At 41.5% G+C, this 27,093-nt stretch overlaps 1 protein-coding gene across 1 annotated transcript in view; it reads right to left on the bottom strand.

Moving 5' to 3' along the window:
- Positions 1–635: 635 nt before the first annotated feature.
- LOC106561309 (excitatory amino acid transporter 2) overlaps positions 636–27,093 on the bottom strand; it is a 62,803-nt gene continuing 36,345 nt past the window's right edge. The window contains exons 2-11 of the mRNA XM_045698698.1: positions 18,235–18,378; positions 15,720–15,871; positions 15,247–15,497; positions 14,845–14,992; positions 14,402–14,531; positions 11,835–12,065; positions 11,437–11,631; positions 9,477–9,611; positions 8,854–9,091; positions 636–5,235 (exon numbers count right to left, since the gene is read on the bottom strand). Of these exons, the coding sequence (XP_045554654.1) occupies positions 5,149–5,235; positions 8,854–9,091; positions 9,477–9,611; positions 11,437–11,631; positions 11,835–12,065; positions 14,402–14,531; positions 14,845–14,992; positions 15,247–15,497; positions 15,720–15,871; positions 18,235–18,368 (1,701 nt within the window). The 5' untranslated portion in view covers positions 18,369–18,378 and the 3' untranslated portion in view covers positions 636–5,148. The remainder of the gene's footprint in view (positions 5,236–8,853; positions 9,092–9,476; positions 9,612–11,436; positions 11,632–11,834; positions 12,066–14,401; positions 14,532–14,844; positions 14,993–15,246; positions 15,498–15,719; positions 15,872–18,234; positions 18,379–27,093) is intronic.

A 27,093-nucleotide genomic window follows, 5' to 3' on the forward strand; every position in this document is an offset into this window, starting at 1 on the left:
TTTCTGTTACTCCTCCATTTTGTGTGTTTGGTGTCCAGTTTGTGATAGAAATGCAGAGTAATACAGTACTGTACATGAAGTAAATGTGTCCATACAATTTATCAATTTTCATCAATATAATATGAATTAATCACCTTTGTTATGCTGGTGTTAGGTTTTGTTCCCCCTGTCAATCTATTTCTCTCTATTTTGCTGTCTATTTCTCTCTCTCTGAGATGTGGGGAAAGGGCACATAATTACTGAGGTTTAATTGGAGAAGCAACACAGAGACAGGGGTCCAATAGAGCCAAAGCAAAAGGCTGCAGTGAATTATTCATAATGTGTGTGTGTGTGTGTGTGTGTGTGTGTGTGTGTGTGTGTGTGTGTGTGTGTGTGTGTGTGTGTGTGTGTGTGTGTGTGTGTCTGTGTGTGTCTGTGTGTGTCTGTGTGTGTCTGTGTGTGTGTGTGTGTGTGTGTGTGTGTGTGTGTGTGTGTCAACTGACCTTAAGTCAATCCTCTGAGTACAGTACAGTATGCCATGAAAAGTGATCACTTGATAGTCAAGAAGACTGTATGAAGGTAGCACATATACAGTTCAATGTGAGTGTCCGTCTTGTAAGTTGTGTTCATCAAAAAATCTAAAAGGACAGACCACATTTAGTTATGAATCAACATTTATTAGTTATCATAATCGTATGTACACCAATGGTACAACACTTATTGATATGTATGAACATACTTTTATACCACAGATCTGGTAAAGAAAATAAATCAGATATTTTTTGTCTTTATTTTGTAATATTCTGTCTCCCAGACATACTCTCTCCCTTTACATCAAAATTACAGCAACAGTTTTACAAATAAGGGACATCCTAGAACAGTAAGCGAGGGAGCGAAAGGTAGGGCAGGAGTGAGAAAGGTTATCAGGTCTACTCAGGAGGAGCCTATCAGAAAGACAGAGACTTCTGTAGAATACAGACTTGAAGATATACTGGCTCATCTTAGAAATACTGTGCCAACCCATTTCCATTTGAACATCCTCTTTACTCAATATTGGGTTTGTTTGTGTGTGTGCAAACAATTGTGATGAAAATGAAGATAGGCAAAAAGGCAAAGTTACCAATATGTGTCTGGATAGGTTTATGAAATGGTACTGGTGGGTTGATAGTTCTGGATAGACAGAGGCTAGTGTATGGATATGACACTGGGGCTCATTACAGTTACTGTCTCTAACTGTAAGGAATAATCTAAACATGAATTATGACTGTTTGGTGTAAATATGTATGTCTTGTAGTTACCACAATATGATGCATAAAGCACAAGACAAGGAGGCGGACACTGATGGTGAGTGTGGTGTTCTCTGTTAGAAAGTCTAGATGATTCCTGGAACAGGATCTGGGTGACCACATGAGGAGCTATATTTTGTTAGGTGCAAGGCCAGACATTCTGATCAGATTTGCTATTTTAGTCATAATGAACGAGCTAAGCTGTACTTGTTTCATTAGTTAATGGTAAATTTGACCTTTTCCTCTTCCTCTGGAAACCTAGTCATGATAACATCCACATTTCACCAACTTAGAAACAGCACATCACCCCACATGGACTCCTTTTTTTAATCAGATAGTTTCTCCTCTTTCTATTTGTCTTTCCAGTTCAACATTGTGCGCTTCAGAATCATTGTGATCTCTGGAACATGTATGCACAATGAAAATGAATGGACACAACTTATATCTCCATGGAACAAACATTCAAAACGCTTACATTAGATACAAAAAAAGATATGTATATATTGATGTGTGGCAGCTAAGTGAGAAAACTAGTTAACAGCTATTAACAAATAATAATAAGCAATTTATTACACATTATTTTCTCGACATTTTGACTAATCTATTTTTATTCAGAACATAGATAATATTTCTCTAGAGGATTACAAAAAACTGTCACAGCAATTAATCTCTATTCCTACATACCATGTCAACCCCCCCTCCCAAAAATAAAACAAAATATTTGTTACCTTCAATATGTACACAAAGTGCAAGGAGGCACTTCAATATCATGCTTTTTAAGATAGTGGTGCAAAACAAATATCATCATGTTTAACTTCATGCTCCTACAACAGTGAGTTTGAACATAATAGTGTTCCAACACTCAATCCCTATGGTGACACACTGGTCAAAGGTCAGGCCCGAGCCCTAGGGCCGTCAGGGGTTTTAGTGCTGTGCTCAGCATCTCACTCATTGCATGTTAGAATGTGTGTGGTGACCTTCCAGGTTTAATTGTGTGCGTATGTGCATGCAAGTGTCGTATGTGTGTATGTGTTGTGTGCGACTGTGCATGTATGCGAGTGTGCATACGTGTGTGTGCATAAGTGTGTGTGTGCGGGCATGGGTGTGTGTGTGTGTCTGTGCATTGTGTCTGTGTGTGATGGCAGTGTCCATGCAGCTCTTACAGCAGAACGCCATTGTGTGCTGTGGCGTAGAGAAGCACACTTTGTTATACAAGTTATACAAGTGGCATTGATATTCTGACTGAGAAAGTGTTTCAGGTAACTAAATGACTGTGTGCTGCACTATGAATGCTTGTTAAGTTTTCTAGTGTTACTTTAATCGGCATTGTTATAACGGTCAAACTGACTGCACAGTTTGGAGTTAACATCTTCAAAGCAAGGTTGTCATTGAACAAAATAAACAAAACTAGACCATAGAGCAGGACACGACACAGATAAAGAAATGACATCCACACCTGCAGAACGCCTCACCTGCACAAAACGTCTCTCATACAGTCACATACATGTATTAAAGATTAGCAGCCAGTGATCTAACTTCATGTGGGTTTCTCTTTTTAGCCAGTTTGGTTCCATTAGGGGATAGAATTCTCCTACCTTATTGTTGCCATGTTTGTAGTGGCCATTTTCAGGCACCAAGATGACTGCTATACATTAGTAACAATATGAGACCAATGATACACACAGCTGCAGCATTCAGGGTCTCTGAGAACAGTCGTCATCGTCTGTGGTAATAGGTTGTTTACTCACAAAGGAGACCCCACTCTTGGGGTGGATAAAAATAGTTTAGGATGTAAATACTGCCAACTGGCCACTAGTTGTGCAGTGAGTTATCAACCTGTTGAAACTTGCGGTCTTATTACTTTTTTAACTTCTATGGTTGTTCTGTGGCATCTTTGATAATATATGTGTGTTTGTACTTTCAGGCACTAAGGGAAGCCAAGAAAATTGGAGTCACTGGAATGGTAAAGTTGGAAAAATTGGCAAATTTCTGTGTGCTAAAAATAATCCCTTAATTAAAGTAGCTTACTTAGGAATAGTTGTAAAGGGAAACTTTGTCTCTGTCATATAGGTGCAAGATATGCAAAAAATGTTTCTCTTTAAAAAATATCAAGGTGTTAAACAGTCGATGTGTTCAAAGTCACAGCTTTCATATTTAAGTTGTGCTATATAAAGGCAAGTGTCAATATCCTATTTTCTTTCATGAGCAGGTAAACATGTTGAGGGCTTGGTGAAAGTGTATCTTTCCCTGCCAAGGAGTTAATGCTACAGCCTGAGTATAGTTTCCCTTTATTGGGTTCTTCGATTACAAATGTCAAATGTGAAAAGAGACCTGTGTCAAAAATGGATAAAAAATGATCTAGAACTCTTTCATCCTCAAAGCTGCAATTGTGCTATTTGTACTTCTCAGTATTACATTAGTTTTCAGTTTTGGAACAACTTGATTTTTGCTTTACTTGGCATATTAATCATGGTTCTAGATATCTTCCTAGAGCCTTCACAATTTACACTTGGTTCTCATTATTTTTAGCCTCAGATAATCAAATTGATAGCTTCAGTGGAAGGGAGAGGGGTCTGATAAATACCTCCTACACTTCAGTACTTGGACTAATTTATATGAAAAAGATCCCTGAACTGAAGCTATTGATATATTGGTATCTGGGGACAAATTTCACCTTTACTTTTCTGTTTGAGGCATTGCAGTAATTGCGTGAAGAGATCTTTATGTACCTCTTGGTATATAATTTGTAGGAGTTGAAATGAGTAATGAGACACCATCTTCACTTGGAGTTAGCTACAAATAGATTGTGTACAGAGTAAGAAACCCCGAAAGACGATAGAAATGACCGTCAATAAGTCATGGAGGTGTTTCAAAGGCTTCTGGCTTGATTGATTATATGCCTGTTTGGTCCCTATTAGTAACTGGGGAGATATGTCATGTTCTCACCCCCAACCCATCCACACATATACACACAGCCACACACCCAAATCACACAGATACAGTATATAATCTCACACTAGAAGCTAGAAGCGACATTTAAGAAGTCCCTTTCCCTTACAGTAGAAAAAAGAACGTATTACAATAAAAAAGGGAAGTAGAGGTTCCATGTTTCATATGTGTTTTGTGCTTTTGAATTCCAGAGAACATGTGCTTGTGGAGTAAGGCTCAGGCTGCAGACCCTGCCCTTATAGGTATGTGTCTCTGTATTCTACAGTATCACCACCCTAATTCCCCCTGGGGAATGTGGGTAATATCAGGTAACAAAGACACTCAGATAGGTCACATGGGCTCTGTCAGGTATAGGTCAAAGGTTAACTTGTGAGGAAAAAGGGGCCAGGGCTCAACAGATGCCTACTGTGGTATCATTGGTAATAGTAATGACGTGTGTAATAATGTAAAGTTTGATACAGGCATTCCTTCAGTCTAGCATGACTCACACTCTTATCTTCCACACATTGTCTGTTGTTAGACTGCCAAATTGCCAGTAACAAACTCACAGCTACCATCACATTCTGGAGGACTGTTGTTCCAATGTTACTCCCCCAAACTCTGACCCTCCCCCTGCTTTGAATGCAGTACTCTTATAGATGCAGGATGCATATATTTCTAGGAATAATTTATGTTGTACAAATGTTTGCTATGAAGCAAACATTAGTGCTCTAACAGGTCAAACATACCTTTGTTATCGTCTCACCGATAAGTGAATTAGTATTAGTCCTCTTAGTCAGTCAGATAGACGGTTAGAAACACTGTAGGAACTAATACAAACATTTCAAAAAAGAAATAAAACTACATAAAAAAAGACAATTAGTAGTTTTGTTCGCATGACTCTTTTTTTCACCAGATAGGAAAGCATGTGGAACTGGGGATCTGTGTGCTGGCTTTATTCACGTTTCTGGGGTTCCTCCTCAACAAGCATGCACTCCGCCATGGTCGCCGCAGCGGTAGAGCCATTAGTGGTCGAGGTTACCTGAAAGCAATCACCATGGACATCTAAACAGCAGGTTTACACATCTATGTAAACAGGCACAGTGCATGCTTCATGACCTGGACTGAATACTTTGGAGCAAAGGCAGCAGAAGAACTGTAGAACTACTCTGATTATTTGGTTTGCATTTGGCTGCACCTACATTATATACTTAAAGCCTTTTACTTTCAAATTGTACTTTTCCAATTGTTTTAAGTGTCAAAATATCAACGAAAGACTATCATAATGAAACAATTGGTTCTGTGCTCCAATTATATGATTGATCACAATATAAAAGATAGGTGTATACTGAAGGTATCAGGAAGACCTGGACAATCACTGAGGATCATGCTGATGGAATCACGGTGGTCTGTCTTAACAACGAGCACCAGACCTTTTACTGACCTGAGAACAATCAACATATAATCACAAATTTAACATGCAGTGAAATACAGAGGATCTTAATTTGACCCTGCTTCTCACAGCAGGAAAATAATGATTCAGCCGCAGCAAATGTGAATTATTATGCGGATTATAATGAATAGACATTTTTGTAGGGGTTGATACATTCAGGGGTTGGAACCGATTTAGGGAACAGAACCAAAAACCAAATAAATAAATAAATAATAAAGAATCAGAACCGGGAACTAAAGTGCTCTGTTCCGGAACAGAACCGTTATTTTAAAAGCATGGGAACCGGTTAATAATGTTATTTTACATTCCGGGACCAATTTTTTTAGTCCCACAAAAAACGCAATAAGGCGCCTACGCAAAGCCCTCACTCTGTCACTTAGAAACTCATTCCAGTGTCTTCCTGCCAGCTGAAAATCTTTGCCAGTGTGTGTGCGCGTGTAGGCTACCTACCCCTCCCCCTCCGAAGCTTAAGCTACTCTAGCCTACTGACGTTACAAGCGTGATTAGGAAATTAGGGAGAGATTTTTAATTAGAGAAGAATGAGAAGAATAACTTTTCCATGCTGTAATTTTTTTTACCCCTTTTACCCCAATTTAATGATATCTGATTGGTAGTTACAGTCTTGTCCCATTGCTAAAACTCCTATATGGACTCGGGAGAGGCGAATGTCGAGAGCAATGTGTCCTCCGAAACACGACCCCGACTAGCCACACTGCTTCTTGACAAACTGCTTGCTTAACCCAAAAGCCAGCTGCACCAACGTGTCAGCGTGCATGTGCCTGGCCCGCCACAAGGAGTCACTAGAGCGTGATGGGACAAGGACATCCTGGCTGGCCAAACCCTCGGCTAAGCCGGAAGACGCTGGGCCAATTGTGCGCCACCTCATGGGTCTCCCATTCACGGCCGACTGCGACACAGCTTGGGATCGAACCCGGGTCTGTAGTGATGCCTCTAGCACTCCGATGCAGTGCCCTAGACTGCTGCGCAACCTGGAAACTTTTCCATGCTAGTTACAGATAATATAGTTATCATTCTTCACATTGGATTTATTAACTAAGTGTTTTTAATTCTGGTGCCTCTCTGCACACACAAGCTTGTTAGCTAGCTAGCTAGCTCTGGTCCAACGTTAAGCCAACACTCGGAAGTTCAAAGACATTCAAAGTTCCTCCATAGAAGCCGCTCCACCATAGGTATAATTCTGTGGGCCTAATTTAGATTATGCATGTCATAACAAGATGCCCAGCACTTCAAACCAAGCCTCCTCCTCCACCCTCTCTCGCTCTCTCCCCAACCGCAAAATTCCAGTTGCATCTCACGCCCTACACTTGTCATTGAGCATGTAAACAAATCTATAGGTTGCCCGCTCTATTGCAAGCTGATCTATTTGCACTGATTGGTGAAGTAATTCAATGTAGAGCTAACGTTAAAAAAATACAGGTTTAAAAAGTAACAGAAGGGAACGCTATAAACCGGTACTTTATTTGGATTTGAACTGGTTCAGAACTTTATTTTGCAGGTCGTAAGAGTGGAACGAAACGAAACAAATAATGGTTTTGTTCATAACTAAACGATTGGAAAATTATTTTGGTTCCAACCCCTGTAAACATTTATCAAATCCAGTCTGAAATTTTAAAGTTGCAATTACAAATGTTTTAAACCTTGCCTACGCTACAATTTGTGTTTCCTGCTGTGCAGGAAAATGCTCTGCGAAAAGAGTGATTCAATTAAAATAGAAGATCGGGTATATAAAATGTTATAAATACAAAAACAGATACAAATAAAACAAGGTACAAAATACTACAAAATGAGTGCAATGTTATGTTTTAGTCTGTACAAGTTATTTTGCAAGGCGTTCTACAATGGTTTGCATCTTTGGATAAATGTTAGAAAAGTTATTTGAGTTAGTTTATGTACACCCACCACATACAAGAAAATAAAGAGAGAAAATATTGGAAGAAAACAGCCTTTGTACCATGCTTCGCTAGCTTAATGGATGGATACAAAATTGTCAGAATACAGTATATTGTTGTGGTCAGACCATTGGAGTGCAAGGGCCTCAGTGTTGCTAGGCAACACCCTTGATCCTGTAATAAATGAATGGGTTCATCAGTAGGCCCTTTGAAAGCAGGGCCCGCTGCTCTACAAAATAAGCAGTCCAAATTCCTCCACATCATAGCAGCCAACGGCCTTGATCTATTCAAACGGTGGATTCAAAGTGTTACTGTTTCAGATTAATCGTGAGCTACATTGTATCTTCCAATTTCACAAGATTTCTCACAATGAGCAAGAATAGCTGGTCTGAAAATGCAAAAGCATCTCATCTCTAAAGACTGAGAATGACTCAGTCCCAGTCTGGAGGGTGCCAGGGCTCAGTCATAAAATGCAGTGCTAATGAAGCACTGTATCACTCTCTCTGCAATTATATGACATCCCTTTAAAATGATACAGTTAGACAGAGGAATTTAAGTCATTTTAATGGATATAACAGAGTACGAAGAGAATGCACATCTACAGTGTTTTCTCATAAACCCTATGAAGTCTAATTTGATCACAAATTGATAAACGAAGCCTAGAAAGCAGCAGGAATAATCCAGCACAGCCTCTGAAGTAGCCTGGAGAAAGAGCCTAAACCCCATAATTTGAAAAGGGATTTGGGGAAAGAGATAGTGGTGAAACCTGCATGCGCAGCTTAGATGGCTTTCCCTCTCTCTCAGATCTAACCCCAGCAGGTTGAAAGGGAGGGAATGAGGCCGGGTGGTGAGTGGGGAGGTGGTGGCAGAAGGGGGGTGATGAGTGGGGAGGTGGCGGTGGGAGGGGGAATTAGGGTAAGCCCACTGATTTGGATTTGCACTTGTGAGTGACACTGTCTCATATTTGTGGGTGCATTTTTTCTGGTTTGCAATTATTTGGGTATTTACATAAGCTGTTTGTGGTATTTACATAAATAGAAATATATTCTGCAAGTTTAGAATGTATTCTTATAAATATTGCACAAAAGCTGATATTCCAAGCGAATTCACACGGAAATATATACACATGTATTTTTTTATATTTTTCTGTTTCTTCTTAAAATAACTGTGTATGTATTTACATTGGCATCATATACAAACATGCAAAATGAAAGAGAGAAAAGAAAAGGTGCAGTGCAGCATGCAGCATGTTAGGCAGCTATATACCAGTCTCTATGTCCGCAAGCATGAATTGTACCTTGCACTCATCTACCACGACTGAATTGTGAGCGGCATATTGGACGCACTGGTTGGAGTTGTTTTCGTGGTGGTTCTTGAGGTCATCATAGTAGGACGAGGTCTTGTTCATCATCTCGATGTCATCTGACTTGCCATGTGTAGCGTCCAGCTCGTCCAGCTCAGCCTTGGACAGGTGGTACACTATGCCCGCGCCGTACGAATCTCCCACCACGTTCACTGAGGTACGGAACCGGTCCCTGGGATTGGAAAAAAAGGAATGGGTGGGAATACACCAAAGTGTTGTGTGGAGATCAGAAAACGGGATGGATAGGGGTAAGAAAACTCAGCTATTGTTGAGAGCATGGTATATATACTGTATACACAATTTTATTTTACTAGGCAAGCCAGTTAAGAACAAATTCTTATTTTCAATGACGGCCTAGGAACAGTGGGTTAACTGCCTTGTTCTGGGGCAGAACGACAGATTTTTACCTTGTCAGCTCAGGGATTCGATCTTGCAACCTTTCGGTTACTAGTCCAACCACTAGGCTACCTGCCATTCCCACAATAAGTTCCTTGACTTTGAATACATATGATTACATTAACTTGGTTCTGAATCACTAGCAATGCAGATCCACTCACAGGAGCCAGTCAACAGCAACCAGCAGGCTGATGTCCTGAGTTGGCAGGCCCACTGCAGTGAGGATCAGAAGCATAGTCACCAGTCCAGCACTGGGAATACTGGCCGCACCAACACTGGCCAGGGTAGCTGTCAGACTGCATGGGGAGAAAGATAGACAGGAGAGAAAACAGTTCATGGTTAAAACTGCTCTATAGATTAAATTTAAAAGTCCAAAGGCCAAGGACTGTATCTATTAACCAAACTGCACTTGAGGCTAATGGGTACAGTTACTTCATGAAGCACGTTCAGAGTGAGTTGGAGTGACTGTAATAATAATATGGGGATTCAGGATATTTTGGACTGGCATCCCTGAGGATGAGTACTCAATTCCTGCCTAATCCACAAACACATAACTATGTATGGTAACCGTAAGTGTCTTTGAATAACAGTGTCCCCTAAATTTGATGTAATTTACGTCACTACTTACATTGATAAGGTAGGCAGTGAAATTCCCACCCTGATCAGAAAGTACAGTGCCTTCAAAAAGTATTCTCAGCCACATTTTGTTATGTTACAGCCTGAATTGAACATTGATTAAAATGTGATATTATGTCACTGGCCTACACAATACTCCATAATGTCAAAGTAGAATTATGTTTTTAGAATTGTTATAAATTAACAAAAAATGTAATAAGTACTCAACCCCTTTGTCATGGCAAGCCTAAAAAAGTTCAGGAGTAGAAATGTGTTAACAAGTCACATAATAAGTCGCATGGACTCACTCTGTGTGCAATAATAGTGTTTAACATGATGACTACCTCATCTCTGTACCCCACACATACAATTATCTGTAAGGTCCCTCAGTCGAGCAGTGAATTTCAAACACAGATTCAACCACAAAGACCAGGGAGGTTTTCCAACGCCTCGCAAAGAAAGGCACCTATTGGTAGATGGGTAAAAAAAAAAGCAGACACTGAATATCCCTTTGAGCATGTTGAAGTTATTAATTACACTTTGTTTGTTATTTCAATACACCCAGTCACTACAAAGATACAGGCGTCTTTCCAAACTCAATTGCCGGACAGGAAGAAAACCGCTCAGGGATTTCTGAATGAATGAATACAAATATTCCCAAATATGCATCCCGTTTGCAATAAGGCACTAAAGTAAAACTGAAAAAATGTGGCAAAGAAATGAACTTTATGTCCTGAATACAAAGCGTTATGTTTGGGGCAAATTCAACACAATACATCACTGAGTACCACTCTTCATATTTTTAAGCATGGTGTTGGTTGCATCATGCTATGGGTATCCTTGTCATCGGCAAGGACTAGGGAGTTTTTAGGATAAAAAGAAACAGAATAGAGCTAAGCACTGGCAAAATCGTAGAGGAAACCCTGCTTCAGTCTGCTTTCCAACAGACACTGGGAGACAAATTCACCTTTTAGCAGGACAATAACCCAAAACATAAGGTCAAATATACACTGGAGTTGCTTACTAAGACGACATTGAATGTTCCTGGGTGGCCTAGTTACCATTATGACTTATATTGGCTTGAAAAAATCGATGTCAAGACTTGAAAATGGTTGTCTAGCAATGATCACCAACCAACTTGACAGAGTGAAGAATAAAAAATAAAAAAAAATTGCAAATATTGTACAATCCAGGAGTGCAAAGCTCTTAGAGACTTACAGAGAAAGACTCACAGCTGTAATCGCTGCCAAAGGTGATTCTAACATGTATTGACCCATGGGTGTGAATACTTATGTAAATTAGATATTTCTGGTTATAATTTTCAATAAATTAGCAAAAATGTATTAAATCATGTTTTCACTTCATCATTATGGGTTATTGTGCGTAGTTGGGTGGGAAAAAACTATATTTATTCCATCTTAAATTCTGTAACACAACAAAACGTGGAATAAGTCAAGGGGTATAAATACATTCTGAAGGAACTGTATGTTTTATGGCAGTCTGTACCTGACAGTGACAATCTGACCAGCATCCAGATAGATGTTGTTCATCTGGGCAATAAAGATGGCCGCCACGGCCTCATAGAGGGCGGTTCCATCCATGTTGATGGTGGCCCCGACTGGGAGCACGAAACGAGTGACTCTCTTATCGATTCCCAAGTTCTCCTCCAGGCAACGGAAGGTGACAGGCAGTGTCCCAGCACTGACAGAGACAAACACAGCTACAGTATGAGAGAGTCATGGTGTTGCATTCATTATTCCACAATGTTCAGCCTGCGTATGTGATATGAAAGATATTACTCTTTTTATAATAGTTCTATGAAAAGTTACCTGTACATTTACAGTGACAGCAGTTAGATGTAAATAGTGTAAATAGTTTGATGCATGCAATGTTGTGGCCCTTACCTGGAGGCTGTCCCTAGGGCAGTGATCCAGGCCTGGAAGATGCCCATGAAGAAGGTGTAGGGGTTTTTCCTGACAATGGCAAAGTAGATGGCGGGCAGGAAAATGGCTCCGTGGATGATCAAGCCCACAATTACAGTCACCATGTACATCCCCAACTGCCTAGCAACCACCTCCAGGTCATCAATGGAGATGATCTTACCACAGATCAGGCAGCAGATACCGAAGGGGAGAGTACCTAGGGGCAGAGGAGAGGTTTAAAACCACAGGCGGCCAGTGGCACCATAATTGGGGGGGACGTGCTCACAGTAATGGCTAGAACGGAATAAATGGAATGGTATCAAACACATCAAAAACGTGGTTTCCATCTGTTTGATACCATTCCATTCACTCCATTCCAGACATTATTATGAGCCGTCCTTCCCTCAGCAGCCTCCTGTGTTTAATACTGTATACACTCTGAAGAAAAAGAGGTACAGTGGGGGAAAAAAGTATTTGATCCCCTGCTGATTTTGTACGTTTGCCCACTGACAAAGAAAGGATCAGTCTATAATTTTAATGGTAGGTTATTTGAACAGTGAGAGACAGAATAACAACAAAAATATCCAGAAAAACACATGTCAAAAATGTTATAAATTGATTTGCATTTTAATGAGGGAAATAAGTATTTGACCCCCTCTCAATCAGAAAGATTTCTGGCTCCCAGGTGTCTTTTATAGAGGTAACGAGCTGAGATTAGGAGCACACTCATAAAGGGAGTGCTCCTAACCGCAGCTTGTTACCTGTAAAAAATACACCTGTCCACAGAAGCAATCAATCAATCAGATTCCAAACTCTCCACCATGGCCAAGACCAAAGAGCTCTCCAAGGATGTCAGGGACAAGATTGTAGACCTACACAAAGCTGGAATGGGCTACAAGACCATCACCAAGCAGCTTGGTGAGAAGGTGACAACATTTGGTGCGATTATTCACAAAAGGAAGAAACACAAAAGAACTGTCAATATCTCTCGGCCTGGGGCTCCATGCAAGATCTCACCTCGTGGAGTTGCAATGATCATGAGAACGGTGAGGAATCAGCCCAGAACTACACGGGAGGATCTTGTCAATGATCTCAAGGCAGCTGGGACCATAGTCACCAAGAAAACAATTGGTAACACACTACGCCGTGAAGGACTGAAATCCTGCAGCGCCCGCAAGGTCCCCCCTGCTCAAGAATACATATACATGCCCATCTGAAGTTTGCCAATGAACATCTGAATGACTCAGAAGACAACTGGTGAAAGTGTTGTGGTCAGATGAGACCAAAATGGAGCTCTTTGACATCAACTCAACTCGCCGTGTTTGGAGGAGGAGGAATGCTGCCTATGACCCCAAGAACACCATCCCCACCGTCAAACATGGAGGTGGAAACATTATGCTTTGGGGGTGTTTTTCTGCTAAGGGGACAGGACAACTTCACAGCATCAAAGTGATGATGGACGGGGCCATGTACCATCAAATCTTGGGTGAGAACCTCCTTCCCTCAGCCTGGGCATTGAAAATGGGTCGTGGATGGGTATTCCAGTATGACAATGACCCAAAACACACGGCCAAGGCAACAAAGGAGTGGCTCAAGAAGAAGCATATTAAGGTCCTGGAGTGGCCTAGCCAGTCTCCAGACCTTAATCCCATAGAAAATCTGTGGAGGGAGCTGAATGTTCGAGTTGCCCAACGTCAGCCTCGAAACCTTAATGACTTGGAGAAGATCTGCAAAGAGGAGTGGGACAAAATCCCTCCTGAGATGTGTGCAAACCTGGTGGCCAACTACAAGAAACGTCTGACCTCTGTGATTGCCAACAAGGGTTTTGCCACCAAGTACTAAGTCATGTTTTGCAGAGGGGTCAAATACTTATTTCCCTCATTAAAATGCAAATCATTTTATAACATTTTTGACATGCGTTTTTCTGGATTTTTTTGTTGTTATTCTGTCTCTCACTGTTCAAATAAACCTACTATTAAAATTATAGACTGATCATTTCTTTGTAAGTGGGCAAACATACAAAATCAGCAAGGGATCAAATACTTTTTTCCCCCACTGTATCCTTCTCAGTCAACGTCTACAATATATACCGGATTACCAAACGCAATCATAAAATACTTGTGAATTAGACGCATGTTTCTATCAGAGGAGCCTGGTGGGAGGAGCTATAGGAGGACGGGCTCGTTTTATTGTCTGGAATGGAATAAATGGAACGGTAACAAACACATCAAACATGTTTGTCTCCGTTCTATTGATTCCATTCCAGCCATTCCAATAACAAATATATGTTTTATTGTCACATACACCAGATAGGTGCTGGAGCAAATGAGGGGATAAGTGCCTTATTCAAGAACACGTCGACATATTTGTCACATTGACGGCTCAGGTATTCGGATCAGCGATCTTTCGGTACTGGCCTAACGCTCTAACCGCTATGCTACCTGCCACCCAATGAGCCTATCCTCCTATAACTCCTCCCACCAGCCTCCTCTGGTTTTTATGGCTACCGTAAGTCCATATAGAATGGGCTTGAAAGGCTAAAGATCTCTTACCACATGATCATGATGACCAGGTTCATAACAATCTCGTTGAGAATGTTGAAGAACTCCAGCATGAGCTTGGCCCTCTCTCCCATCTTCCCCATGCAAATGCCAAAGGCAATGAAGAAGCCAATCACACCTGCATCACACAGTCAGGATAGGGAATCACAGCTGGGATTGAGTAGAGTAAATGGGCTCAAGGAGAGGTATGAAGACAGAAGATGATAGTGAATGGGGAAGTTGTTTTTATGATGAATAAAAAATCTGCTACAGTTAGTGAGACAGAATTAGCTGCACCCAGGGCTCACTTGAAGTGTGATATGATCTGATGCACTGGTTTATTCTCAGACAAATAAGTAAAGACAATTTTAAAAGTGTTATATGCACAATTCCTTTCATTTGGGCGGTTGTAGAAACAATTGCGGCCTGGTCCAAAAGAGAAGCCACCATACCTAACACATTCATGCCACTCTTAAACTGGAGGGACTTCTTGATGATGAACTCAGGTTCCTTGGTGGCGTTGGACAGGAGCCCCTCCACAGTGGTGGCATTGAGGTCCTCCTCAATCACCTTCTCCACCTTCTTAGTGACTGTCTGGATCTGAGGTGGGACAAGAGAACACAGACAAGTCCTTAAAATCTTACATCTCAACCCATCTTAACTTTTGGTAAAGTTAAGGGCTAAGGATGTAAATACAAAAACATTTAAGTCATTGTGGTCTTCATAAGACTTGTTCTGGGGTTGCCTCATCCAGGCCCTTATTAGCTGTCTCATCCAGGCCATTGTTGTTAAAAACATTTGCTAAAATTTGACTCACCTGGTTAAATAAATGTGGGTGTTGTAGTGTATTTTACCTGTTGGAAGCAGGCCTGCACCAGGTTCTCAGGAAATAGGTTCCTGATGAGGTCAAAGAAGGCATCCAGGCTGGACACATCGTCGTGTTTTTGGCCATCTCCCAGCTGCTCCTTCATCTTGGGGTCTCCAGGGTGGATGGCCAGCACCAGGATGACTCCCAGCACGGCAGCAATCACCGTGGTGGACATGTAGTAGACCATAGCCCTTGTTCCCAGGCGACCGCTAGACTTGGCATCTAGACCAGCCAGACCTACAGCCAAAACAAGCACTTTTAAACCTGGCCTTTTTCCTCTTTCAGATTGAATATGTGTTGTTATAGCAGTGTGGAATAAGTATAGGCCTATTAAGTTGCTTTGAAGTGCTAAAAGTGAAAGATGATGATCGATACTAATAAATAATAAACTGAACAAACTGTATTTAAAAACAGTAGTCCTCTCTCCTATATTGAACCCATGACTGTACCATACCATACCTGTGATTAAACTGGAGATGATGAGAGGCAGGATCAACATCTTCAGCATCCTCATTAGGATGTCTCCAGGGAAGGCAATCACCATGACAATGTCTGGGTGGATGGGAGAGGCATAACGAAGCAGCATCCCAGACACAGCCCCAGAATCACACCTGGAGAATGAGAGAGAGGGAAGGGTGTGAAAGAATGCTAATACATACAGAGGGAATCCCCTATGTCTGCAGCCAGAGGAATGAGAGAGACACCATAAAAGGAGAGGGGAACCAATACTACATAGAGACCAGAGACAGAGAGCAGTGCAGAGGGAGAGAAAGCAGTAGTGAGGAGGTTGTGTGCCACAGTGTTCATGATAACCCTAGTGCAGGGAAGGCAAGAGGTCCCTAACTCAGAGGCCAAGGAGTTAAGAACAGGTGGGATTGGGAAGTGACCCAAGAGTGCTGTGTCTGGCTCCCTTGTGAGAAGGTCCGGGGTGATAAGGACTTTCTCCATTTAGAAAACATGTTGTAAAACTGTGCGGAGAGAGTTTGGAGATAATGAGAATAATTTCCAAATAAGACTTGATTATGATATAAAGGCATCTATAAGAATATTAACAAACAATAACAATATCTCATTTCCATAGGTCTGCCTTAAATTGCTGCTTCTCGTTGCGTATTAATTTATCAGTCTGGATCTGGTTATGAGAGGCTGTGGATTGCATGTGTAGGGGCCAGTGGGTAGGTGTGGATGGGGGGAGACAGAATTGAGTCCCAGTGTGAGAGAGGCTGATAGAGTCTGATAGAAGATTAAGAGTAGGTCTCTTTGAAGACAGAGGAGGAGTCAGAGCTTCAGAGAGGGAGAGGTTCTCACAGTGCTTGGAGGAGCATCTCTATTCCCTCCGAATCAGGTTTTCTAGGAAACAGTCAGTTAGCATCAGGGTATGATAATATCACTCTCACTATACTCCAGTATATGGAGTAGGCCTATAAGCAAGGGGAGTCCTGAGGAAAAAATAACACACTCCACTCTACAATGGCCCTGACCTTATCACCATGTGCCCTCAACCCCACCAGACCTCCTTTGCTTCCCATGGTTCAACCTTGGAAAACATTCCTAACCCACTTCCCAAATCCAATCTACATGTATCCTAGATAGAAAACTAGCCCCCGATCCCCCAACACCCCAACCTCTCTAGCCGTGTCCTTCCACCCCAACCCCTCCTCCCCTGTGTCCCAGAGAGAGAGCTGAACTCTGAATGCTCCTGCCCCCCTGCAGTCCCGTCTGCACACTGGCCCTGTGGTCAGTCTCTGTCCCTGTCCCGGTTCTCTCTCTCTCTCTGTCCTGCTCAAGCCTGACAAAGGCTAGGCCCAGACCCAATCCACGCCTCACCCCCGTAGGCTGCACTTCCTCTGCTGCTAGATCTCTGCCAAAGATCACAGGCCCTGAGAGGGGCAATTCAAGCCTTTTAACCTCACAGATATCTGTCAGCTGTTTTACATTCACGCACAGCTTCAGAAACGTAACCTCACCCTACTGATGCTGCACACCTGCTGGATGAGGAAGGCATTTGTTTTCCTGTGCATGGAGCATCCTACATCTCTAACCCCTCCCAACCCCCTCATCCAAGCCCTTATGCAATTTCCATAATGGCAGATTATTAATGCCACTAAGGGAGCCGCTTATGAAAGTGTTCTGCCAAATGGTCTGTTGTATATATTATGAATACACATGCGCGCATGCACAGACATACAGACACACACACAGACACACACACACACACACACTCATTTATTTTCACACACGTGTTCATTTGAACACACATAAAACCACTGAATGCAAACAAAATCGCTGTGACCTGAAACAAAAGGGTATTTTTAGCATCACTACCACTCTGCCCATCATTCCATTATAATAAATTACTATCATATCCTTCCCTGCTATATCCTCACATTACACATGACTAGGGCCAGGAGTTGTTCCTGACCACATGACCTGAACTGCAGAAAAATCCTTATCAGAGTCTATATCTATCTATGGCTCACTCTACACATAAGGGAAGGGAGGGTGCCAGGTGGTGGTGGTGAGGGGGCACCAGGTGGTACTGGGCTAGGGAAGATCAGGGCACATGCCACCTGGCTTGCTGGGCCAGCACAGATGGCTGCTCCTCTCCTCTCCATTGCCCTGGCCACTAACATAACAGGACAGAGCACATCTGGCCAGAATACTGAACCGTGTCATCTGTCAGAAGTGCCTTTTGTGTAACCCACCCCATGCTTGTCTTTTTCTCTGCCTCAACGTTAAACCGTTGGTGTCTGAAGAGATGTTTGAAACACATTGTGGGCTCTGATATATCAAGTAAGAAATTCATCTTTGTCATTATACAGTATATGGATAGGCAGACATGCAGGCAAACAAGAATACACAGACAGACATAAGAGAGAGAGAGAGAAAGACAGTGAAAGAGAGAGGGAGAGAGACAAAGAGAGTGAAAGAGAGATTGTGATCGTGTGCTTGGTAAAACAGCTGACAATGGTACTGACCGAGCACGGTGAGTGTGAGCAGCAGGTTCTTGAAGAGAGAAGAGAAGCAGCTGATACACTTGTTCCTGGGCCTGGCTTCTATGGGCTCCAGATGACTCTCATGCATCCTCACCTCCACTTGCTTAGGCATGATGCTGGCACTGTGTAAGAGAGAAAGACAGACAGAGACAGAGAGAGAGACAGACAGAGGGAGAGAGAGTTAGTTATTTAAATATGCATAACGTGCATCTGACATGCCCATGCAGTCACATGTTTGGAGAAGCCATTGCCATTGCGACTGTCTTCATATTGTGAGGGTGAGGAAGAAGGCTGAATTAGATTGAGTCTCTAGAGTTAATTATAACATATGGGGTGGCAGGTAGCCTAGTGGTTAGAGTGTTGGACTAGTAGTTGAAAGGTTGCAAGATCAAATCCCTGAGCTGACAAAGTAAAAATATGTCATTCTGCCCCTGAACAAGGCACTTAACCCACTGTTAAGAATTTGCTCTTAACTGACTTGCCTAGTTAAATAAAAATATATATTAACAATCCCCAAGTGCAACACAGCCTTTTAAAGCATCAGGAGACAATGTGAGATCATCTGAATGATCATGGGATGCGTGCTAAATCCATAGAGGACATTAGAAGCTCAGGTCATGCAATAAGTGCTCTGGTATCTCCGTAGTGATGCTTGTTGCCTAGCAGGTTTTCATGACAAGGCTGCCCAGGGTTACTTCGACAGCCAACAGATGGAGGACGAATGGTGGAGGGGCTGTGAGCTGATGATTAAAAAACTGAATTCCCTCAGAGGCAGGGAATTCAAAGTCTGTTTAATCAGAACAGATGGTGTATTTTGGAGACTTAGATCGGTTGTTGACAGGGTCTTGTTATCTGAGCTGTCAGATAAAGTCAATATTTGTATTCACTTGGCAGTCCAGTCTATGGAGTATTTCAACTTTATTCCAAACCTTTTTTGACTGTAACCTTGAGGCAAATGTTAACTAAATGTTAACAAAAAATTTTGTGCCATCACTACACACTTAGAAAAGAGGGTTCCCTTAACTGCTTAATCTGACTATCTCATTAGAGAGAGGACGAGAGAAGAATAGAGTAGGGATAAAGGCGAGAAAGAGAAACAGAAAGCGAGAGAAAGAGAGCGAGCGAGAGAGCGATAGAGAGAGAGAAAGAAAGAGAAAGAGAGAAATAGGCTGGATTTTAGTGCCTGTGACTGTATACTGTAACTATTACTGTACTTTGTAACTTGCTCTAATTTGTTATTCTGCTGAATCAGAGGGTTCGTATCTGTACGTTTTAGATCCCATCTTGTATTGGCTAGCACTATGACAGGAGAACTAATGTGAGTGCCATTCATAGTTAATCATAACAGAATAGCCATTGGGCACAGACGTCAATTCAACGTCTATTCAATATTGGTTCAACATAACTTCCTTGAAATGACATGGAAACAACGTTGATTTAACCAGTGTGTGCCCAGTGGGTAATCTCCTGCCTTCTTGACACCGCTCCCCACTCCCCCTCGCCCTCGGTCTAAATGTAATGAAAAGAGAGGAAAAAGGGAAAATTCTACTAAGAGCATTCATGCAGTAGCGCTCTCAAAATTACATTGTCAAATAAATGCCATTTTTATTACATTTCCTTCTAAATTAATATGATTTCTCCAACAAACAAAAGCAATAGTTTTTTGTGACTAACTTTTAATTTAGTTCTGTCATTTAAGAAAAGCTATAATAACAGCCGTGATGATGACTAATGTGTGCCTGTGCATGGTGTTTACATGTCCTTTCTGCATTTCACACGTATGAAATAGGAAATTAATAAGTGGAAGTGTTTGCTCCATCTGTGTGCCTGGGAGCAGGCCAGCTGCTTTATCCTGTAGCCAGGCCTTAAACACATCATTATAGAGGCTGAGATTGCCTTTCTTCAGTCTTCTCCTTAGCGTGTGTTGTTGTGTGTGTACGTATATGCATGCCTGTGTGTCCAATTAGGGCTCTATTCAATCAGATCTGCTTTAGCCGACATCCGCATATCGGTTGTTTTGACGGTGTTGGAGGTGGAACTGTGTTAGAGCTGTCAAATCCACAAGCAGCTCCTGTCATTATACCTAAAGCGGACATTAAGTCGCATTTAGAAAAACACCATTCAGCTTTGTTTACAAGTTTGAACACTGGAATGTGAGATGTAACCTACACCTTGATTAGGCTGACATTAAATAATTGTAATTTTGAACATTATTATTTCTATATAGCCTAGGCTTTCTTGTTCTGAACTTCTAATGCAAGAGGGTCAGGTGTGGCTTTGTGACAATGATCAAGAGCAGCTTCTCACCAATTTGACAGTTCCAACGCAGTTACACCTCTGACATCGCCAAAACATCAGCTATGTGGGTGTCGGCTATCGCCAGTTAACACTTGATCTGATTCAATCTAATGCACTGGGCTTCCGAGTGGCGCAGCGGTCGAAGGCACTGCATCTCAGTGCTTGAGGTGTCACTACAGACACCCTGGTTCACAAAGATCACAAAGATGCCATGACTGGGAGTCCCATCGGATGGCGCACAATTGGCCAGAGTTGTCCGGGTTTGGCCGGTGTAGGCTGTCATTGTAAATAATGATTTGTTCTTAACTGACTTGTCTAGTGAAATAAAAAAATCTCTACTGGTGTCCTATTGTGCAACATTGAACCTATAAGGTAGTTTAGAAAAAACGATCTGTCAATACTTTGGCTTCGTCCTACAAGAGAATACAGAATCTTAGCTACATTGCTCTCTTTCTGTGTTCTGTACTTATTTTCTCTACAACTCTGAAAATACTTGATAAATGATGATGAGGTGGAAGTCTATCAAGTCCTTTCAGCCATTACTGTCCATGATGGTAAGGATGTGAGGAACAGAGGTCTATTGAGGCATCTGGGACACCCTCTGTGTATTTGTGACTGTGGTACTGCTAACCCCAGGGGTGCAGTCAAAGTTTGTTTCCTCTTTGTCCTTTTTTGTCATCTATGAACTGTCACACTTCCTTAATAGAGTCAATGGGCATATGATAACAAGTGAAACAATCATCCCAGCAAACCGGGAGCATTCCCAGAACATTAGCTAAGATTCCCATTAAGTTCTAGTTGGGTTCTAGTTTTATCTAACTTTAGGATGATAACATCCCCAAAACATTCAGAGAATGAGAATTCAGAGAATGTTTTTGATAACAAAATGTTTTTATTTAAATTGTTTTATTTTAAATGAAATATCTTTGGAATGTTCTCCTAACATTCACTAAAATGTTGAGCATAACATCTGTAACTACCACAGCACATTCCCCAAAAGTTCACATTAGGATTCCAGGTAATGTAAATGCACAATGTATAATTAATGTTTTACCAGCAAACCAAAATTGGTTATGTGAAAGTTCCCAGAACATTCGTAAGGTCACAACAAATGTTTTCATAAAACAAAAACTGTCCATTTGTGGTGATGATTATAGAATGTTTGTATAAAACATTCACCTGATGTTGCAAGAACATGTGTTGAAAGTGTTATGAAATGTTATTTTGAAATTGAGAAAAGGTTTTCTGATTTAGTTTGAAGTTTCTGAGTCTGTATTTAAGAAGCATATGAATACACAAGAATACAAGTTATTTAAAGGAAGCCAGATCCAACTAAAATCACATTTTCATAAGACTTTCAACACGTGATGAAGAAAGAGAATCATAAGTACACAATATATGAAGAGGATGGGAACATTTTAATAACCCAGAAATTATGTTCTGTGTCCTGATTGATCATATCTGACTGAAAAAAACGCACAAGGCCACAGCTTGGCGCAGAGGCTTAAAGAACAGATTAAATGTGTTCTAGGAACATTCTAGCAACATCAGGTGAATGTTTTATACAAACACTCTATAATCATCACCCCAACTGGACAGTTTTTGTGTAATGAGAACATTGGCTGTGACCGAACAAATGTTCTGGGAACTTTCCCAGAACCAATTTTGGTTTGCTGTAGTCTCTGTATGTAAAATAATTGACTGATGTTTTATTAAAAACAAATTGCTGGGACAGTGGACTGGGAATGACATAATACAGATGTATGAAGTGAGAAACAAAGACATGTCACTCTCCCCAGCAGAGACATCATTATTTTAGAGAGGGCACAAAGTACGTGGGGATGGGGGGGGGTCATGAGGGAGGCAGTTAGAAACATTTAGCATTTTTCATACACCTGAAACAGCTTTGTCCTGCAATCTAGAGCCATAATCATTACGCCTATTTCTATGTAAAAAAAAAGTATATTTCTCTGCATAGGTTATCTGAGAATACCTCGAACTGTTCAATTGTCATTTTAATTAAATATGTACAATGATACTTTGCGGCACAAACAACAACACAGAGTTACACATGGAATAAACAAACGTACAGTCAATAACACAATAAAAAAAAATCTATATAGAGTGTGTGCAAATGAGGTAAGATTAGGGAGGTAAGGCAATAAATAAGCCGTAGTGGGCAAACTAATGACGATTTCGCAATTAAACACTGGAGTGATAGATTTGCAGAAGATGAATGTGCAAGTAGAGATACTGGAGTGCAAAGGAGCATAAAAATTCAATAACAATATGGGGATGAGGTAGTTGGATGGGCTATTTACAGATGGGCTATGTACAGGTGCAATGATCTGTGAGCTGCTCTGACAGCTGATGCTCAAAGTTAGTGAGGGAGATATGAGTCTCCAGCTTCAGTGATTTTTGCAATTCGTTCCAGACATTGGCAGCAGAGAACTGGAAGGAAAGGCGGCCAAAGGAGGAATTGGCTATGGGGGTGACTAGTGAAATATACCTGCTAGAGTGCGTGCTACGGGTGGGTGCTGCTATGGTGACCAGTGAGCTGAGATAGGGCGGGGCTTTACCTAGCAAAGACTTATAGATGACCTGGAGCCAGTGGGTTTGGCGACGAATATGAAGCGAGGGCCAGCCAACGAGAGCATACATGTCACAGTGGTGGGTAGTATATGGGGCTTTTGTGACAAAAACGGATGACACTGTGATAGACTGCATCCAATTTGCTGAGTAGAGTGTTGGAGGCTATTTTATAAATTACATCGCCGAAGTCAAGGATCGGTAGGATAGTCAGTTTTTACGAGGGTATGTTTGGTAGCATGAGTGAAGGATGTTTTGTTGCGAAATAGGAAGCCGATTCTAGATTTATTTTGGATTGGAGATGCTTAATGTGAGTTAATGTGAGTTCATGTGAAATTGCTATAGTAGGTGGCTAGTACTACAGTAAAACAACAAAACATTTTCATTGTATTTGTTAATCAAGAAGGAAATCAATATGCTACATAGCTTGATAAACTTAATTTACAAACATACCTCCTGTGAGTCCTGCCTATCACCGGCAGCAAAATTCCAATCAAATGCCGTGTGTCATGCAACACTCGCTCACCTCCTTCACTGACGATACTGTCTGCATGCACTAGAGTATCTAGCGTCCTGTCTTGCATATCTTTGCTCCGTGGTGCACCTTGGAAGGAACAACTTACTAGAGAGAATAGTTAAAAAATATATACATACACTGAACAGAAATATAAACCGAACATGCAACAATTTCAAAATGTTTACTGAGTTACAGTTCAATTTATATAAATCCATGGATTTCACATGACTGGGAATACAGATATGCATATGTTGGCCACAGATACCTTTTTTTTTAAGTATGGGTGTGGATCATATAACCAGTCAGTACCTGGTGTGACCACCATTTGCCTTCGCATAGAGTTGAGCAGGCTGTTGATTGTGGCCTGTGGAATGCTGTCCCACTCCTCTTCAATAGCTGTGCAAAGTTGCTGGATATTGGCGGGAACTGGAACATGCTGTTGTACACGTCAATACAGAGCATCCCAAACATGCTCAATGGGTGACATGTCTGGTGAGTATGCAGGCCATGGAGGAACTGGGACCATGGGCCGTGATTATCTACTGAAACATGAAGTAAAGGCTGCGGATGAATGGCACGACAATGGGCCTCAGGATCTCGTCACGGTATCTCTGTGCATTCAAATTCCCATTGATAAAATACAATTGTGTTTTGGTGTCTGTAACTTACTGTATGCCTGCCCATACCATAACCCCACTGTCACTATGGGGCACTCTGTTCACAACGTTGAAATCAGAAAACCGCTCGCCCACACGACGCGCCATACTGCCATCTGCCCGGTACAGTTGAAACCGGGATTCATCTGTGAGGAACAGACTTCTCCAGCGTGCCAGTGGCCATCGAAGGTGGGCATTTTTCCACTGAAGTCGGTTATGACGCCGAACTGCAATCAGGTCAAGACACTGGTGAGGACGACGAGCATGCAAATGAGCTTCCTGAGACAGTTTCTGACAGTTTGTACAGAAATTCTTGTCCGGATGTCTGGTCTCATACAATCCGCAGGTGAAGAAGCCGGATGTGGATGTCCTGGGCTGACATGGTTAAATCTGGTCTGCGGTTGTGAGGCTGGTTATCAAAAATTATATTTTTAAAAATCTGTGTGTACATGCCTTTGTGCCCCACTACGGGCATGACGCCTCTGCTCTCCAGCCAACTAATCCTTCTCTTTCCCAACATGTCATTCTCCTCAATCCCTGTGCAAGTGTTGTGTGACAGCCACAGCTGCCTCTCCTCTACTCTAATTTTTCCAATTAACACACTCACAACTCAACACAAATAGACTCAACTTGTTTAGACTGGTCAAATGAGCAATCACTTCCCATTCAATTAGTTAGGATACTTAAAACATCTACATGACTCGCCCATGCTATCCTCCCATCTGCTACTGTTTGTGACCATAATAGTATTGCAGAGTATAGACAGATTGGTAATTACTGGTCAAAAGCCCCATTTCAGTTCCATTTAAGTTCTTGTAGGACATACTGAGTGGAACCTCAGGACATACAATGGAGAAATATTGCAAATATGAGGTAGAGAGAGAGGAGAAGGATGGTGTGGAGAAAGAATGTGTGATATAAAGAAAGGAAGAGAGATCCTGTATATGGTCCAGATGAGGTCAAACAATCAGTCAGTCTGTCTGTTACTCTTGTACCCTTCACCGTCATCTCCAATAGGCCCTATTATAGACTGTCTCCTCCACCTCTCTACATCCCCTCTTTCCCTACATCTTCTCTCAGTGAAGGCTCAGGGGGTGACCGTGGCACACCGCAAGGGGGGACCTGTGTTTTCCTCTGGGCTGCTGTAGAAGTCAGCTGAAATCAGTTCACCATTAAAGTCCCCCTCCCATTACCTCACTGGGAACCTCCCTGGAGAGTTTTGTCTCAAGTTGGCATTTCCCTGGCCTCTGGCTGATTTTGATTGCATTATAGAGTATTTGTGTGCATTTGACTGCTGGTGTTTAGGATGAGAGTTCCTAATGTTCAAATGTTCTTCTGACTCTAAACGAGGGGCTTATTTCAAAGCTTTTTAGAGACTTTAAAAGCAGAGTGAAGGGTGAACGATGACATTAGATCTAAACCCGTCATTGCTTAAACATTTTTATAAAGAGCATTAGATTGTATTACATGACCGCTTTAACGCTGTAAAAATAGGGTTGCATAATGTTTATGTAGGTGGTAAGCTGGACCAATCAATAGGAACACACACTTAAAACACGTTTTTCTAGATAGTGCCAAATAAGGGTTCTTTGACTCATAACAATAGCAGTTCCATTTTTGGTGCTATATCGAATGCTTTTTCGAAGGTTCTATAAAAAACATGCTCATAAGGTTCTGAATGAAACCTTTATGGTGCTATAATGAACCATTTCCTGAGGTTCTATAAAGAACCATTAAAAAGAGGTTATATCACAAAAAGGGTTCTGCTATCATTACCAAAAAAGTGTTCTGCTATCATTACAACCCTTTTTGGTGCTACAGTATATAGAAACCTTTTTTACATAACATTTATCTTTACATTACATGTATCTTTCTCAATCTCAAAGGTTCTACAAATAACTTTATGAAGAACACGTTTTGTTATTCTGGTTAGCCATATTATATTGTTACAATTCCATAGGAGTTATGATTGTGTTAATAGACAAGTTGAATTAAACTCTCTAATGGCTGGGGGGTCCATGAGGAGAGAACTGAGAAACAGTGATTTGGACAACAGTTCTCAATTTAGTCAAAATCTATTTTTGGACAGAAATGCCTCCTGGAACATGTGAACTTTCATGTGTCTTAATTACAAACGTCTATGCCATCTGTAAATACAAATAAAATTGCTAAATTGCAAAGCCTAGTTGGTTTAGCCACGGAAAAGTCAGCAACCATCCTACTAGCCATGATTGGCTGAGGTAATGAGTGGGCTGGATATGCCGAGAGATGAGTTCGGATTGGTCTGCCATGTAGCCCACTTTAGTCTATAATATGAGCTGGTCTGTATGTGTAGGTAATCCTTTCTAACGTGTCTTTTTTGAAAGATATCACATAGTAGAACTGCATAAGTGTTTCCACTTTCTGGAGGACAGAGTTTTGAAATCAGTGGAATTAGAGTATGATAGCTAAGGGAGATGGGGAAAATTCTGCCGTTGAATTGCAAATATGCAGAAGGAGTCGAAAAGAGAACACACAGAAGGCTGTTGTATGAAACACCTGTCTCCGGACTACATCTCCAAACTAAGGGCAACCATGGCATCCGTGACATAGAGAGAAGCGACCATCCATGTATACGGGTAAGAAAGTCTAGCTAGCTACATTTTCAGATATTACACATTTCTAATTTTGTCAGAAAGTTGTTTTCATTTCAAGTTAAAGTGTACTGTTAGCTAGGTAGCTAACGTTAGCTGGCTGGATAGCTAGCTAAAGTTACGTGTATGATCTGTGTAGTAATA

This window comes from Salmo salar, chromosome ssa17 (genome assembly GCF_905237065.1).
Source record: "Salmo salar chromosome ssa17, Ssal_v3.1, whole genome shotgun sequence".
In the NCBI taxonomy this organism is placed as follows: Eukaryota; Metazoa; Chordata; class Actinopteri; order Salmoniformes; family Salmonidae; genus Salmo; species Salmo salar.